Source organism: Rhinoderma darwinii, chromosome 6, assembly GCF_050947455.1.
Source record: "Rhinoderma darwinii isolate aRhiDar2 chromosome 6, aRhiDar2.hap1, whole genome shotgun sequence".
NCBI classification, from domain to species: Eukaryota; Metazoa; Chordata; class Amphibia; order Anura; family Rhinodermatidae; genus Rhinoderma; species Rhinoderma darwinii.
This window is the reverse complement of record NC_134692.1, coordinates 36,658,108-36,672,613: the sequence shown is the minus strand read 5'-3', so window position 1 is coordinate 36,672,613 and position 14,506 is coordinate 36,658,108. Positions and strand designations below refer to the sequence as shown.

Sequence of the window (14,506 nt, the reverse complement as noted above, 5' to 3'; positions counted from 1 at the left end):
CGCTACGTCTATGAAAAATAAAATTAGTTATGGCTCCAATAAGTCAGGAAATAAAAAAATATGCAGTTGTGCCCGAGGGGAACGTTTCTTCTGTTTGAAGAGGCGATTTTTCAAGGACCTAAAATTAGGGAACCAGGAAAGGGAGGGCCCAAACATATCCGCTGGAAGCGACGGTGCCCGTATTATACCAGGACAACACTTTCCCAGCAAAATTCCCCAAACTACAAAGGCGCGGAGTGTGGACCAAAAGGGGGATAAGAAATGACACCATTTATCAGTGCGACACCGGCCTGTGCGGAAAGGATTGCTTCACAGCGTAACACACATCTATGGATTATTTTATTGTTTTTTTTTACCCCGTTATTATACCACCTGACTATGCCCCTTATATACTCCGCCCGGCTTACATATGCCCTACATTATAAACGGAAACACCAGTAAGACTCCAAACAAAACTACTACCAAGCAAAATCCACGCTCCAAAAGCCAAATGGCATTTCCTCCCATCTGAAACCTACAGCGTGCCCAAACAGCAGTTTTCTTCCACATATATGGCATCGTCATACCCGGGAGAACCCTTTTAGCAATTTTTGGGGTGTGTGTCTCCAGTGGCATAAGCTGGGCACGACATATTTGCCACTGAATGGCATATCTAGGGAAAAATATAAATTTTTAATTTGCACCATCCACAGCGCATTCATTTATGGAAAAGATCTGTGGGGTGAAAATGCTCACTACACCCCTTAATAAATGCCTTGAGGGGTGCAGTTTCCATAGTGGGGTCACTTCCCAGGGGTTTATTTTTATTATTTCACATCTGAGCCTCTGCAGTTGTGAACCAATACTTTGTAAATCGCCAAATTAGGCCTCAATTTTACATGGTACGCTTTCACTCCTGAGCCTGGTCGACTGTCCAGGCAAGAGATTAGGGCCACATGTAGGGTGTTTCTAAAACCAGGAAACCCAGCATAATAATTAGAGAGCTGTCTCGTTATGGTGGCACAAGCTGGGCACCACATATTGTCCACATATCTGTGGAAAAAATCCCATTTTCACTCTGCAACATCGAGTTCACACTAATTTCTTCAAAACACCTGCAGGGTTAACATGCTCACTACACCCGTAGGTAAATGCATTGAGGGGTGTAGTTTCCAAAATGGGGTCACTTCTGGGGGGTTTCCACTGTTTTGGGCCCACAGGCGCCCAGAAACCAATCCAGAAACATCTGCACTCCAAATGGCGGTCCTTCCCTTCTGAGCCCTGCCGTGTGCCCAAACAGCAGTTTATGACCACATATGGGGTATTGCCGTACTCGGTAGAAATTGCTTTACAAATGTTGGGTTCTTTTTTTCCTTTATTTGTTGCGAAAATGAAAAAATTTGCGCTAAAGCTACGTCTTATTGAAGAAAAAGGATTGTTTTTATTTTCACTGCCCAATTCTAATAAATTCTATGAAACATCTGTGGGGTCAAAATGCTCACTACGCCCCTAGATGAATTCCTCAAGAGGTGTAGTTTCCTAAATGGTGTCACTTTTTGGGCGTTTTCATTGTTTTTTCCCCTCAGGGGCTTTGCAAATGTGACATGGCCGCCGCAAACCATTCCTGCTCAATGTGATCTCCAAAAGCCAAATAGCGCTCTTTCCCTTCTAAGCCAAGCCGTGTCTCCAAACAGCCGTTTATTACCACATGTGGGGCATTGTTTTACTCGGGAGAAATTGCTTTACAAATTTTGTGGCTTTTTCTCCTTCAGTCCTTGTGGAAATGAGTAAAAATAAGCTAAACCTACATTTTCTTTGAAAAAATGTTGATTTTTATTTTCAGGGCCTACTTCCAATAATTTCTGCAAAAAACCTGTGGGGTCAAAGAGCTCACTATACCCCTAGATAATTTCCTCAATGGGCGTAGTTTCCAAAATGGGGTTACTTGTGGGGGGTTTCCACTGTTTTGTCCCCTCAGGGGCTTTGTAAATGTGACATGGGCTCCACAAACCATTCCTGCTAAACTTGAGCTCCAAAAGCCAAATAGCGCTCTTTCCTTTCTCAGCCTCGCCGTGTCTCCAAACAACCGGTTATTACCACATGTGGGGTATTGTTTTACTCGGGAGAAATTGCTTTACAAATTTTACGGTGCTTTTTCTCCTTTAGTCTTTGTGAAAATGAGAAAAAAAATCGCTAAACCTACATTTTCTTTGAAGAAATGTTGATTTTAATTTTCACGGCCTACTTCTAATAATTTCTGTAAAAAAGCTGTGCGGTCAAAATGCTCACTATACCCCTAGATAATTTCCTTGAGGTGTGTAGTTTCCCAGATGGGGTCACTTTTGGGGGATTTTGACTGTTTTGGCACCGCAAGAGCCCTTCAAACCTGACATGGTGCCTAAAATTTATTCTAACAAAAATAAGGCCCCAAAATCCACCAGGTGCTCCTTTGCTTCTGAGGCCGGTGCTTCAGTCCAGTAGCACGCTACGGCCACATGTGGGATATTTCCTAAAACTGCAGAAACTGGGCAACAAATATTGAGTTGCATTTCTCTGGTAAAACCTTCTGTGTTATAAAAAAAATTGTACTAAAAATTTATTTCTGCAAAAAAATATGAAATTTGTAAAATTCACCTCTACATTGCTTTAATTCCTGTGACATGTGTAAAGGGTTAAGACATTTTCTAAATGCTGTTTTGAATACTTTGAGGGGTGAAGTTTTTAAAATGGGGTGACGTTTTGGGGGTTTCTAATATATAAGGCCCTCAAAGCCACTTCAAAACTGAACTGGCCCCTGTAAAAATGGCCTTTTGAAATTTTCTTGAAAATGTGAGAAATTGCTGCTAAAGTTCTAAGCCTTGTGAGGTCATAGAAAAATAAAAGGATGTTCAAAAAACGATGCCAATCTAAAGTAGACATATGGGTGATGTTAATTAGCAACAATTTTGGGTGGTATAACTGCCTGTCTTACAAGCAGATACATTTAAATTGAGAAAAATGCTAATTTTTGCAATTTTCCGCTAAATTTTGGTGTTTTTCACAATTAAATACTGAATATATCGAGCAAATTTTGCCAGTAACATAAAGTCCAATGTGTCACGAGAAAACAATCTCAGAATCGCTTGGATAGGTGAAAGCATTCCGGAGTTATTACCACATAAAGTGACACATGTCAGATTTGAAAAATGAGGCTCGGTCAGGAAGGTCAAAAGTGGCTAAAGAGGGAAGGGGTTAAAAAGATGTTCTGACCTTTTGGGGAAAATCTTTTTAATTAAATAACTGTGAATGGCTAAAAATAACAAAATTGGCACATACTCACCTTTCAAATCCCCTGCAACTGCTACGCCAGTTGCTCCCTAATTTTCCGCCAGTCTTATTTGACCGCAGTAATGATCAACTCCTGACCACAGCAGCCAATCACTGGTTACGGCAGTAACATGCAGTCCCTACTGACATCACCGCTGCCATATCCAAGAGGACGGTCTCTTCAAACCCAAACAAACAGCTCGATGATTGCCTTTTCTGTACTATTTTTCTTATTGTCAGCGCTCATAGGGTCAGCATAAGGTTTAGAATCGGCAATTGGTTTAAAAAATAAAATAAAAACAACAAAGAAACCGATATGCTTTACATTCTCATGATCAGGCTACTATTACAGTAACTAGATCGGCTTCTCGATAGTTCCTCACTTTCATTTGAAACATAATAAAACAATGTGTTACCTCCATGGTGATGTGAAAGGCTCCCACCATTAGCAAGAATCTCTTCCCTAGCAGCAAACTGAAAGAAGGAAATGAAATAACGTTAAACAGATTTTTACATGGCAAATGCAGCAGAATTCATACATCGCTAGACACAACTCCACCTATGGAGCCAATTTAACGACCATTGTCTGAAACAGCGTTATAAATAATAATTTTATATTCATCTAATACTTAGTAATTGTTGAGTGACCATACATTACATCAGGTCAGCGATGTACAAAAAATAAAATAAAAAAAACAAAGGGTTGGATTTAGAAACCAAAATGTAAATGTTTAATGCCTTAAAAGATAGGCACACACATACATACATACATACATACATACATACATAAGCAGACAGACTTATTTTAAGGTCTGTGCATGGTGACAGAAGTGTAGGCTTTGGGTAGCTATAATACATGTCAGTATAAGCCAGGGAGTGCGCTTATTAACAGTACACCAGAGGGAGCCCCCATAAGCAGTGTCGCCCAGAGAGCCCCTATAAACAGTGTCAAACGGCAGCTCACTTATCACTCAGCAAAAGGAAAGCAATTCCTTAGGGTAGCTGTGTGCACGGTCCGCGATTACAGCACAGATGGCCGCGAAGTGTCATCTGCAATCACGGACCGTGCACATACAAAATATGCATTGACTTTTAGTAGCCTGGACCGCAAATCCATCTGTAAAATGACTTGTCCTATTTTTTTGGGGGTCCAGACTCCCGGCGAATGCACGGACCATGGAAACCACGGTCCTGTGTATGGGCCCAAAGAAATGAATGGGTCCGCAATTCAGCCGCATTTTTGCGGATGAATTGTGGACGCAAAAACGCGTTTGTGTGCATGAGGCCTTAATCTATTAGTCAAAGTGGCACGAAAAGTCTCTGCACTTGACCTGCTTACTAGTAATCTGCAACCATTCTCAGCTACTGTACATCATTTATTTTTAGGATAATTACAGATTTACCAAAAGTGACAATATACATACATTTTTAAAAACAAATATAAAATGGCATTACTGTATCAGTATGTAAAAAGAGGCTGATTTGATCTTGGAAATGACAGATTAACAAACTGTACTAGATATGCAACAACTTGTACAAGGGTAAGTAGAAAAAGACACAAAGCCATCATAAATTTACTACATTACCAGAAGACTTTGTGCCAACAGTCATTGTTTATTACCTCGATCTCTTCATAGACATGAACAGGGTCACTTATGCCTCTGTAATTAAAAGCAAAGTAGAAATATACACAGGCACCGGCATCATAGGTCTGCGTCACCCTAAAAGAGAGGAGGAGTAACATTTATAAAGTGTAGAGAGATCACACCGGGCATTCACGTATGTGTTATTCCGTTATAACAGCCAATAAATGAGCCTCATGCAGTTATCCTTCTGTACATACCGCTTTGACGTAAGCAGTCCTCCAAGACAAAGCCAAGACTTGACAAAGATATATCAGGGATTTCCAACCTCTCCATCATGAGGGAGTGCCTGACTTTTTTTTCCATCCCAAGGAACCCTTAGGCCGGGTTTTCCCCATTGAATTCAATGGAGATGCAAAACCCGCAACAGAAAGCAAAGCAATGCGACTTTTGCAGCGTAATCGCAGCGATTACACCGCAAAACTCGCAGCTGCGGGAATTTTTAAAAAAAAAATAATACTGACCCAAAACGCTCTCCTCCTTCCTGCAATCCGACCTCCTGGCAGGACGTTTCAGCCCATGTGACCGCTGCAGCCAATCACTGCAGGGGGTAAGTATGAGCGCTTTTTTACTAATCGGAAACTCCGTTGAAAAACCGCACCACAATGTAGTGCGATTTTTCGGACGGAAGGTGCTGTGGGTTCCAGGTTAAACTACTTTGAGGTTGGAGTATGATTGGTGTTAGTTGGCATGTTCCGGCTGAACATTGGCTACCCTATACACAGCATCTGGGTCTGTAAGGGTCCATTCACACAGTGGTTTATGCTGTGATTTCTGTGAAAATTACGGCGGATACTGTGATATAACCAGACTGTATGAATATCTTAAAAAAATAGTGGTTCTTGCTGCTACCTTTTTTAGGGCTACCCCAGACTAGCGTCCACTAAAAAGAAGAGTTCTGCAGAATCCTGGTCGGGTAACACTGGCAGTGATAGGTACAAAGCCGGTTATAACCTTGGATCACCTCTGTAAACTCAATGCCATATTTTTATACATTTGTTTTTTTCAAAGTGTAAAACCCACACTAGTGTTTATGACCAGTACAGTGTAATTCACAAGCATAACACACAACAAGAATACGCATCCGGATTTTAACTACATTTAAATATACAGGTCAATGACTATTTCCATGGTACCTCATACTTTACAGACGGCAGATGTGAACACAGGGTTCTGTACTATAAGCACAGCAATAAATAAGGAGCCTGGTTAGGATTTGCGGTTATGGTTGTATAGCACCAGAGGTCAGAGGTTATCAAGGTTTGTCTAAATGTAGAAATACAGCTTAGTACAACCCACTGGGCCCCAACTTTATAATCACTTCCCTTCATATAAACATTACAAGATTTACAAAGAGAAGGTCAGAAGCAAATCCATAGTGTCAGAAAAAAATAACGGTGTCCACAGCACACTCCTTTCATAAGAGCCTCCCTCTCAAGGGGCTAAAATCGGGACGCAAAGTCGTAATGTCCAGGAATGCCCTCAAGACCAAACACAACAGACTTTTTGGAAGAAGATGACAGAATGAAAAAGACCCCTGGTGTGGATTGAAACATTGCATTTGGAATAAATACTCTTGATATATTGTTACACCTGGGTGGATGATGTCATCTTCTTGGACATTACGACTTTACATCACTATTTTAGCCCCTTGAGAAGCTCTTATGAAAGGAGTGTGCAGTGGACACCATTGTTTCCTCCAAAAAGTTTTGCCGTCTTATTCCAAAAAGTCGGAAATGCATAGTTTAACATGGCAAAGTTCACGGAGTGCAGATTTAAAAAAAAATAAAATAAATCAAAATAGAATGATTCCGATACAAAAATTATTTTGTTTTCATTGGAGATGCTGGTTAGGTTTAGTGTAAGAAAGCTGCCCAGCTTTTTCTTTGATTCATTTTACTTCCTGCACGCACGCTGCGCTCGATTTGCGCTTTGTTTACTTCTGATACTTCCTCGTCGGATGTTTCCTGTAAGGCTCATTGCCTAATTTCCTCGCAGGCGCTGTGAAAGCAGAGGTTTGGCCATGCGTGGTGAACACGGTGTGTAGCAACCACGCCTGCTCAGAGACTGAGAAAGAGGATCCGGTCCACCCCTTCCCTCAGTGTATAGTGACATCAGGAATGACGAACCCGTACATCGAGCCGTCCGGAAAAGGGAAGTAATAGGTCATGTACAGGACAGCGCCGAAAGTTCTGTTTTTACTGTTGAAGACCCATCACGTGACCGGCTTTGGAATAGGGTGTTAGAAACAGAAATACTAACGCAAGTATATTACAAACTGCATTCATTTTAGATGTTCAGTTAAATAGGATTGAGTAAATTGGTTCCGGAAAAGCCCTTTAAGAATATCCAGACTACAGGAATTTTGCAGTAAACAAGTACATACACTAAAAAAGGAAGGGGGGGGGGGAGAATAACAGCAAACTCCTTGAAGAGTGACTAAACTTTTAAAAACAAATTTTGACATGTCTCAGAACCACATCAGAAGGTTTGATGGGGAGGGGGGGGGTCAGAGCACAGAGATCCGCCCCGATCGCTAAAACGAAGTGCCAGAAGGGCTCAGGTGAGCACTATGCAGCTTAGTTTCTGATCGGCTTTCCGTGGATTGCAGAGCAAGCGATGTCCTGACTTGCTATTGAGCCCGTACACCGCTCCAAGGAAAGCCCATCAGAAACGAAGCAGCACAGTGCTCACCAGAGCATTTCTGCCGCTTCTTTTTAGTGATCGTTGGGGTTCTCAGTGATCGGACCCCCAACGTCAAAACTTTGAACAGATCACTATGACATGTCAAAAGTTTAGTTACCTTTTGGAAAAAACAAAAAAAAACACAAAAAACAAACCTCTATATAGGCAACTATGTAAAATATTTCCTTACTTCCTATATTTAGAATTCAAAATATGAATTTTATCAGCCTCAATAGAATACTATATTCTACGACTCCTTCAATGGCCAAAAATAAAAGGTAGTATTGAAAGCACTGACTTTTGTAAATCAGATCCACAGAGATACTCATATCCCTGTTAACAGAGCATATACACAGTATAAAGGATTCAGTATTTCTCTTGCTTGTGGAATCCACTGAGCCGAAAATGAATTGCTGACCCGCTGCATTACTCTTGTTGAAAGATTGAATGGTAGAGTAGCTATTAAACTCCAGCTGTTTAAACATATTCATAAACGTGAAAGAGCAGAAGTCATACCCTGTATTCATGCTGCATATGCACAGTCTACACTACAGGCCGTCTAGTCATCTCTTATCTAGGGGGTGTTATAGACTGATGGGTAAAATGAAGAAGTGTATAGCAAGAGCTAACGCTTACCTCATACATGCAGAAATATATACATTCACTATTGCCATCACTTCTGGAAACAAGATGAGGAATCTAAGGCAGTCATGGATCCAGGGACTTATTCGGTTCAGGAAGGAATTTTTTTTCACGAAGTAGTAGTATTTGGAGGCTGCCTTTGAGATAGTTTTCATGGACTCTTAAATGCGCTTCGCATGGTGAAACAAGTTTGTTGAAATGAAGTATACGCTATACATCCAATATAGTAGCCATAATCTGGTGAACTATATGTAAATAGAGCATGCCATCTCTGACAGAGCCCCACCTCGGCCCCCTTGCTGATTAAACCCCTATAATCAGTTGTCACTTCATTTACACAGGCCAATAATTGGGTGAACAAGCGTTTGTATGAACATTTGCTCTGGATCATTGTCCTATGTAAACAGGACGGCGATCAGACGATGGACGAGCAAACGATCGGTGTATAGGGACAAATTATCGTAGGAACGATCTTGCGTCCCAATACTCCCAATCATTGTTGAATGGAGCAAGTGACCGCCAATCAATAAGCTGTATTATCTATCGGCGCTGGTGAAAGATGGTAAACATAGGAAAATATCTGCCCATATAAAACCACCTTAATGCGGTTTTCCGATAACCAATATTTATCACCTATCCACAGGATAGATAATAAATATCTGATCGGTTGCGGTCCGATCACTGGGACCCCCACCGATTACCTTGCCATTCTTGGGTGCCCTATATGAATGGAGTGGCAGTGCGCATGCTCGACCACCGCTTCATTCATTTCTATGGGGCTGTCGAAAGTAGCACTCGGCAGGCCCATAGAAACGAATGGAGCGGTGGCCGAGCATGCGCACTACAGCTTCATTCCAATGGGGCGAGGTAAGCTTGCTCGTGAACGGTGGGGGTCCCAGTGGTCGGACCCCAACCGATCAGATATTTATCACCTCTCTTGTGGAAAGGCGAGAAGATCTGATTATAGGAAAAGGCTTAGTAGACCGAATTAAACATTCAAATTATCAGTAGTTTCCCAGTTAACCACAGAAAGCTAGATCACTTTGATAGAGTTTCAAGTCTCTTAAAATAAACTGTCCTTCATGACAACCATTCTTCTGAATTTTAGCCCTTTTGGTGATAACCGATGATTGTGTGCGCCCCAAAAACCAGACCACATGAGACAGGGGTGGGGGTTAAGGTATTATTCTGTGCCCATTGAAATCAATGGGCACAAGCATCATTTCAAAGGATGCGGAACGTCCTCCAGAATAGAGGTGTGTAGTCGGGGTCTTCTACAACAGACCTTTTCATTACACGGTGTCTATTTTTAGAATGGCCAATATGAAATGGAAGAAATAGGAAAACAATATTGAATAAAACTTCACTATAACAGGAAAAGTATAGAGATGACGGAGCTGGTCACAGCATGCAGTTTACATAAATGCCACATAAAAGTATATGGAGTTTGTAGATTTGGAGAGACTGCATTGCTAAAAATAACTTTATTTATTTGCACACTAACACCAGTCTTCTGTAGAAGATGAGCTAATTTTACTTATCCCGCACACGTTTAAAGTTTTTACAGAATAAATCATTCTTGAAGTTCTCATGCTCCTAGGAACATGCGGGAGGAAAAAAAAAAGTTATACAGGGCTTGTACATATACACAGGATGAAAAATTCCCCTGGAAATACGCCTGCGGATTTTGCAAAAAATCTGCAGCTTTTTCACAGCACAATTCGCATGCAGCTTTTGCTGCGGTTTTCACCACAGATTTCACCCCTCTCACTGAAAGGAGTAAAATCCGCAATGAAAATCCACAACATAAATTGACATGCTGCAGATTAAAAAATCTGTACCGCAGGTCAATTTCTGTGGATACATTTTCCGCAGCATGTTTAAGTCTTATCCACGGTGTTGCTACTGTAATACACTGCAGATTTTCCACCCGCAAATCCGGAAATCTGCAGCATATCCGCCACATGTGAACATACCCTATAACGGAATTGTTCAAGTCTCAGATTTGTGTAATATCCGGGGGTGCACAAATAGGCGGTGTGGTGGTTGTAGTTGTGCCTGGATCCTGGAGTCTAAAGGGGCTTAATTGGCCACCAAGCAACATAAGAGTACAATACGAGATGGTGGAGGGTACCTGCTACAGATTTTGCATCAGGGCCCAAAAACGTCAAGTTACACATCTGGTAATATCACATTCCACGTCAATAAAGCATTTTATTTTAAGTTTACCTTCATCATGCGGAAAAGCACAGATACATCACCACAATGAGTTGTGCCAAACAACATACGTAGTTCTGCTACATGATATATGATGTAAGGCTACAGCTTTAGGCCCAGTTCACACCGTTTGTTTTTTTTAAATCAAAATATCAATGGATTCAAGCAGGAGAAAGGAGTTAAATAAAAATATGATTATTGTATAGAATGACTGTTCACATCTGCGTTGGAGGCTCCGTTAGGGGCCTCCGTCGCCGATCCGGCAGAAGTCACCAGAAACAATAGTGCTGCGTTATTGTCTCTGGTAAATCGACTGGACACCCCAACGGAAAGCAAACAAAAGCCATTAAAAAGTCAATGGGTTTTGCTGGCAGTGTCCATGTTGCAAAGGAATCGTTGCGTCCAGCATTCCCTTGTTCTGTTCCCCTGATGGAGCAGAACAACGAAAAGTGACAATGCAGTAGGGACGCATGATGCATCGAAACTTCGATACGGTTTCGATACTGTGCATCCCCAAACGGTTCGATACCGTTATTTCATGTATTTCGATACTTAGCTGTACGGCCGCATGGCTCAGTATAGTAACACATGAATGTATGAGAGCAGGGCTGCGGCTGTGTGATACAGCCATTGCCCCGCTCCTGAGTCCTGGCAAGTGTGTGCCGTCAGGATGATGTGATGCGGCCGGCGCTGTACTAACGCGCGGCGGCACTGAAGACAGAGAACATGGCAGACGCACTGCAAAACACCCCCCGTGTTCTGTCTTCAGTGTGTGTACCGGCCCTCATTAGTGCAGCGCCGGCCGCATCACCTCATGCTGACCACGCGCACACTTAATGTCAGGAGCGGGGCAATAGCTGTATTACACAGCCGCAGTCCCGCTCTATAATGGCGGAGATCAGAGAAACCGCTCCTCTCTGCCGTTATTCCCCTGATTTCTGCGATCAAAGCGGACTGCAGCAATCAGGGGAAAATGAGAAGGGGGGATGCTCCTTGGTTCGCATCACAGGAATCCCTGTGACGTGATTGAGGGACATACCATATATGGGCAGACAGCCCAGGGTCCATTGAAGGACCGCAGGGCTGTCTTACCATATTTCCTGTTGTTAGGGCATACTTAGGTATGTCCTAACAACTGCCTGTGTACTATCCGTACACAGGCTAATGCACTGTAATCTAGATATATGCCAGTACATTAAAGTTTAAATAAATGATTAAATTAAAAAAAATACACATACACCTTTTTTTACAAAAAAAATTACAATTTAAAATAAGTCTCAACACATAAAATATACACATTCAGTATTTTTGCGTCATTTATGATGTGTACGCTGTAAAGAAATAAAATAAAAACTGCTTTCTTTCACTTATTGTGATGAATTTAACCTCCATGTGCCTCACAATAATAGTAATTTAATAGTAATTTACCCCATCATGTACCTCACACATTAACCCATTATGACTGGGAAACGATGTGGTTAATTACTATTAATGTGAGGCACATTCAAAATTCATCACACCACGCGCCTCACATCAGAAAATGGAAGAACTTCTTTTTTTTATTACTGTTGGAAAAGTATCGTTTTGGTATCGAAATCGCAATACTACACACAGTACCGGTATCGAAGTCCAAATTCTGGTATCGAGACATCCCTACAATGCAGACGTTAAGAGCCCCTTAGCCCTAATGTAGTCAGCTAGTAAATATGAATGCATTCTGGGACAGAATAGCTGCTGGATAGAGGAGAAAATGTGTTTCTCTCACACTGTATTTACAAATTTGTGTTACTTGCTCTATTAAAAAACCTGGGACAAGGACCAAGATGCCATTGTGGGCACAGTTGGGTGGTCCTCCTCTTCATCAATACACTCCATATTTTGCTGGACTAATTGATTGAGGTCTAGAATTCCACGACAGGGTAAAAAACCAGACACCTCCTTTAACCCCCCCTTTTTAATTACGATGCCCAATATTTGATATAGAGTTCTGCAGAAGATATATACACACTAATTTGTAATGGTTTTTGTTCCTGGAGGAGGTTCGTTCACATTACAGAATACTTAATACTGCAAATTCTGCAAGATCTCCTTACATTTTGCACGTTTCTAAATACTTGAAAAAATTTGGTGTAAAACAAGCCCTTAATACAGCCTTACATTAGCTTGTAGCTGGTGGAAAAGTGGCAGAAATAGGAGGGCAACTTGAATGTTTGCCACCTTTTTTTTTTTTTTTTTAGGACACAAGCAATAATGCTGTACAGGTCAGAAAAAGTGAAGGGGCAGCTTGACAGATACTTTGTTTATGCAGAAGTCCATCTGTTTCAATACAACTATGTCAGAAATCTGTGCGTTTATTTCTGTATCCATCTTTTTATAGGGTAATTTTTAACTGTAGATATAGGAGAACGGTCAGCTCTAACCCTTATCCGTCCTAATTCCCCGACTACAATAATATGACTGGGGACTGCTGCCAGGCACCCCTGGTGCCACTTTATCTAAAGATTTATCCTGCAGGATCCTTAGCCAAGGATCTGCCAGCCCTGCAGACGAGACTAAAGAAGCCTATAAACCTTTAAAAAGCTCACTTTACCAGTGTCCGGAAAATCTGTTTTGTTGGTCTCCCGCGTGGTACAGAAACGTCGGAGGGAAACGGATGTCAGAACGGATTCTATGCTTTCCTATGGGAGCCGTTTTGGCATCAGTTGCGATGCTACACTTCTCCCTGTACCAGACAAAAAAAAAAAAAAAAAGACGCTGCATGCAGCATTTCTCTGTCCAGCTAAGGCGGCCAGACCGGTCCACCAAGTGCACAAAAACTGATATATGCGGACACAGCCTTAGGGGTCAGTGTTACTTAATTAAAATGTAATACAAGGAAAACCTGTGATAAAACACTGCACCGATTTTGCAGACCAGTATTATACAGCGTTACAACACGGGCTCGTTCACTAAACGCCTTTCAGCAACAGAGCCAGGGAGTCTTCCTCAACCTGCTTGTATATCAATTGCGTGTGACCAGTCTGAAGGTATACAGTTTACATAAGACCCATAACAACCTGGGTTCACTGTACAGGGACAATACGAAGATTTACATCTTTCCATGGTGCCCGAGGATTCCAGAAAAAGAGATAATCACCTCAAGCCTCCCCATAAACATGTGAAGACAAAGCAGAGAATATGTTTGACATTTTTCTTCTAAGGAATTTGGTTTACAACCCAGGTCTTATTTTTGTTAGCATTGCAGCGTGAAGATATATGCCCTGCAATTATCCCGTGTAGCGGGAATAGATAATAAAGACATTTGTAACGCACCACCAAGAAAGTTTTAAGGGCATTTCCTCAGATGTCGAGGCTTTTAAGAGATCTGTTATTCATCTTTTTACCACATCCTTCAATTATTTTCTTTAGTTCTAAATAAAATCTACAATTCTGTTTACAGCTTTGGAAGTTTTTAACGGCCAAATTGCTAACAATTTAATTTAGCTCATTCTAGTAAAAATAACATGTCAGTGAGAGATAAAAACGTTACGTTGTTGGTATAAAACAAAAAATAAAACTTCCGCCTGCTTTTTCTACCAGTGTGCCTTTCCAATTTTAAACCCATAAAGCACTGGTTGTAGGAATTAACGGCCACACAATAACGCTTTATTTTTATTATGTTCGTCAAAGAAGATTTTTTTTTTCCCCAAAAGGTTTGGCCATGAAATGTTACTGTGAATTTGCAATTTCAATGCCACGATTTTATTTATTTTTTTCGAACTTAAAGCGTACCCGTCACCTCTCCTCACATGTCTGTTTTAACCCCTTCCCATCGTAAACAACTTTCAGATTTTCATTTTCGTTTTTTCCTCCCCACATTCCAGAAGCCATAACGTCTTTATTTTTCCGTTGATATAGTACTACGAGGGCTTGATTTTTGCGGGACGAGTTGCAGTTTTTCGTAGCTCCATTTATTTTGACGTATAATGTACTAGGAACCGGGAAAAAAAATTATTTGTAGGGTAGAAAATGAAAAAAACAGCGATTCCTCCATG

At 41.3% G+C, this 14,506-nt stretch overlaps 1 protein-coding gene across 2 annotated transcripts in view; it reads right to left on the bottom strand.

The window, feature by feature from the left end:
• The window catches only part of AGPS (alkylglycerone phosphate synthase), a 189,270-nt gene that overhangs the window by 18,014 nt on the left and 156,750 nt on the right, over positions 1–14,506 (bottom strand). For both annotated transcript variants that reach the window (XM_075829511.1, XM_075829510.1), the window contains exons 18-19: positions 4,907–5,006; positions 3,702–3,759 (exon numbers count right to left, since the gene is read on the bottom strand). In XM_075829511.1, the coding sequence (XP_075685626.1) occupies positions 3,702–3,759; positions 4,907–5,006 (158 nt within the window). The remainder of the gene's footprint in view (positions 1–3,701; positions 3,760–4,906; positions 5,007–14,506) is intronic.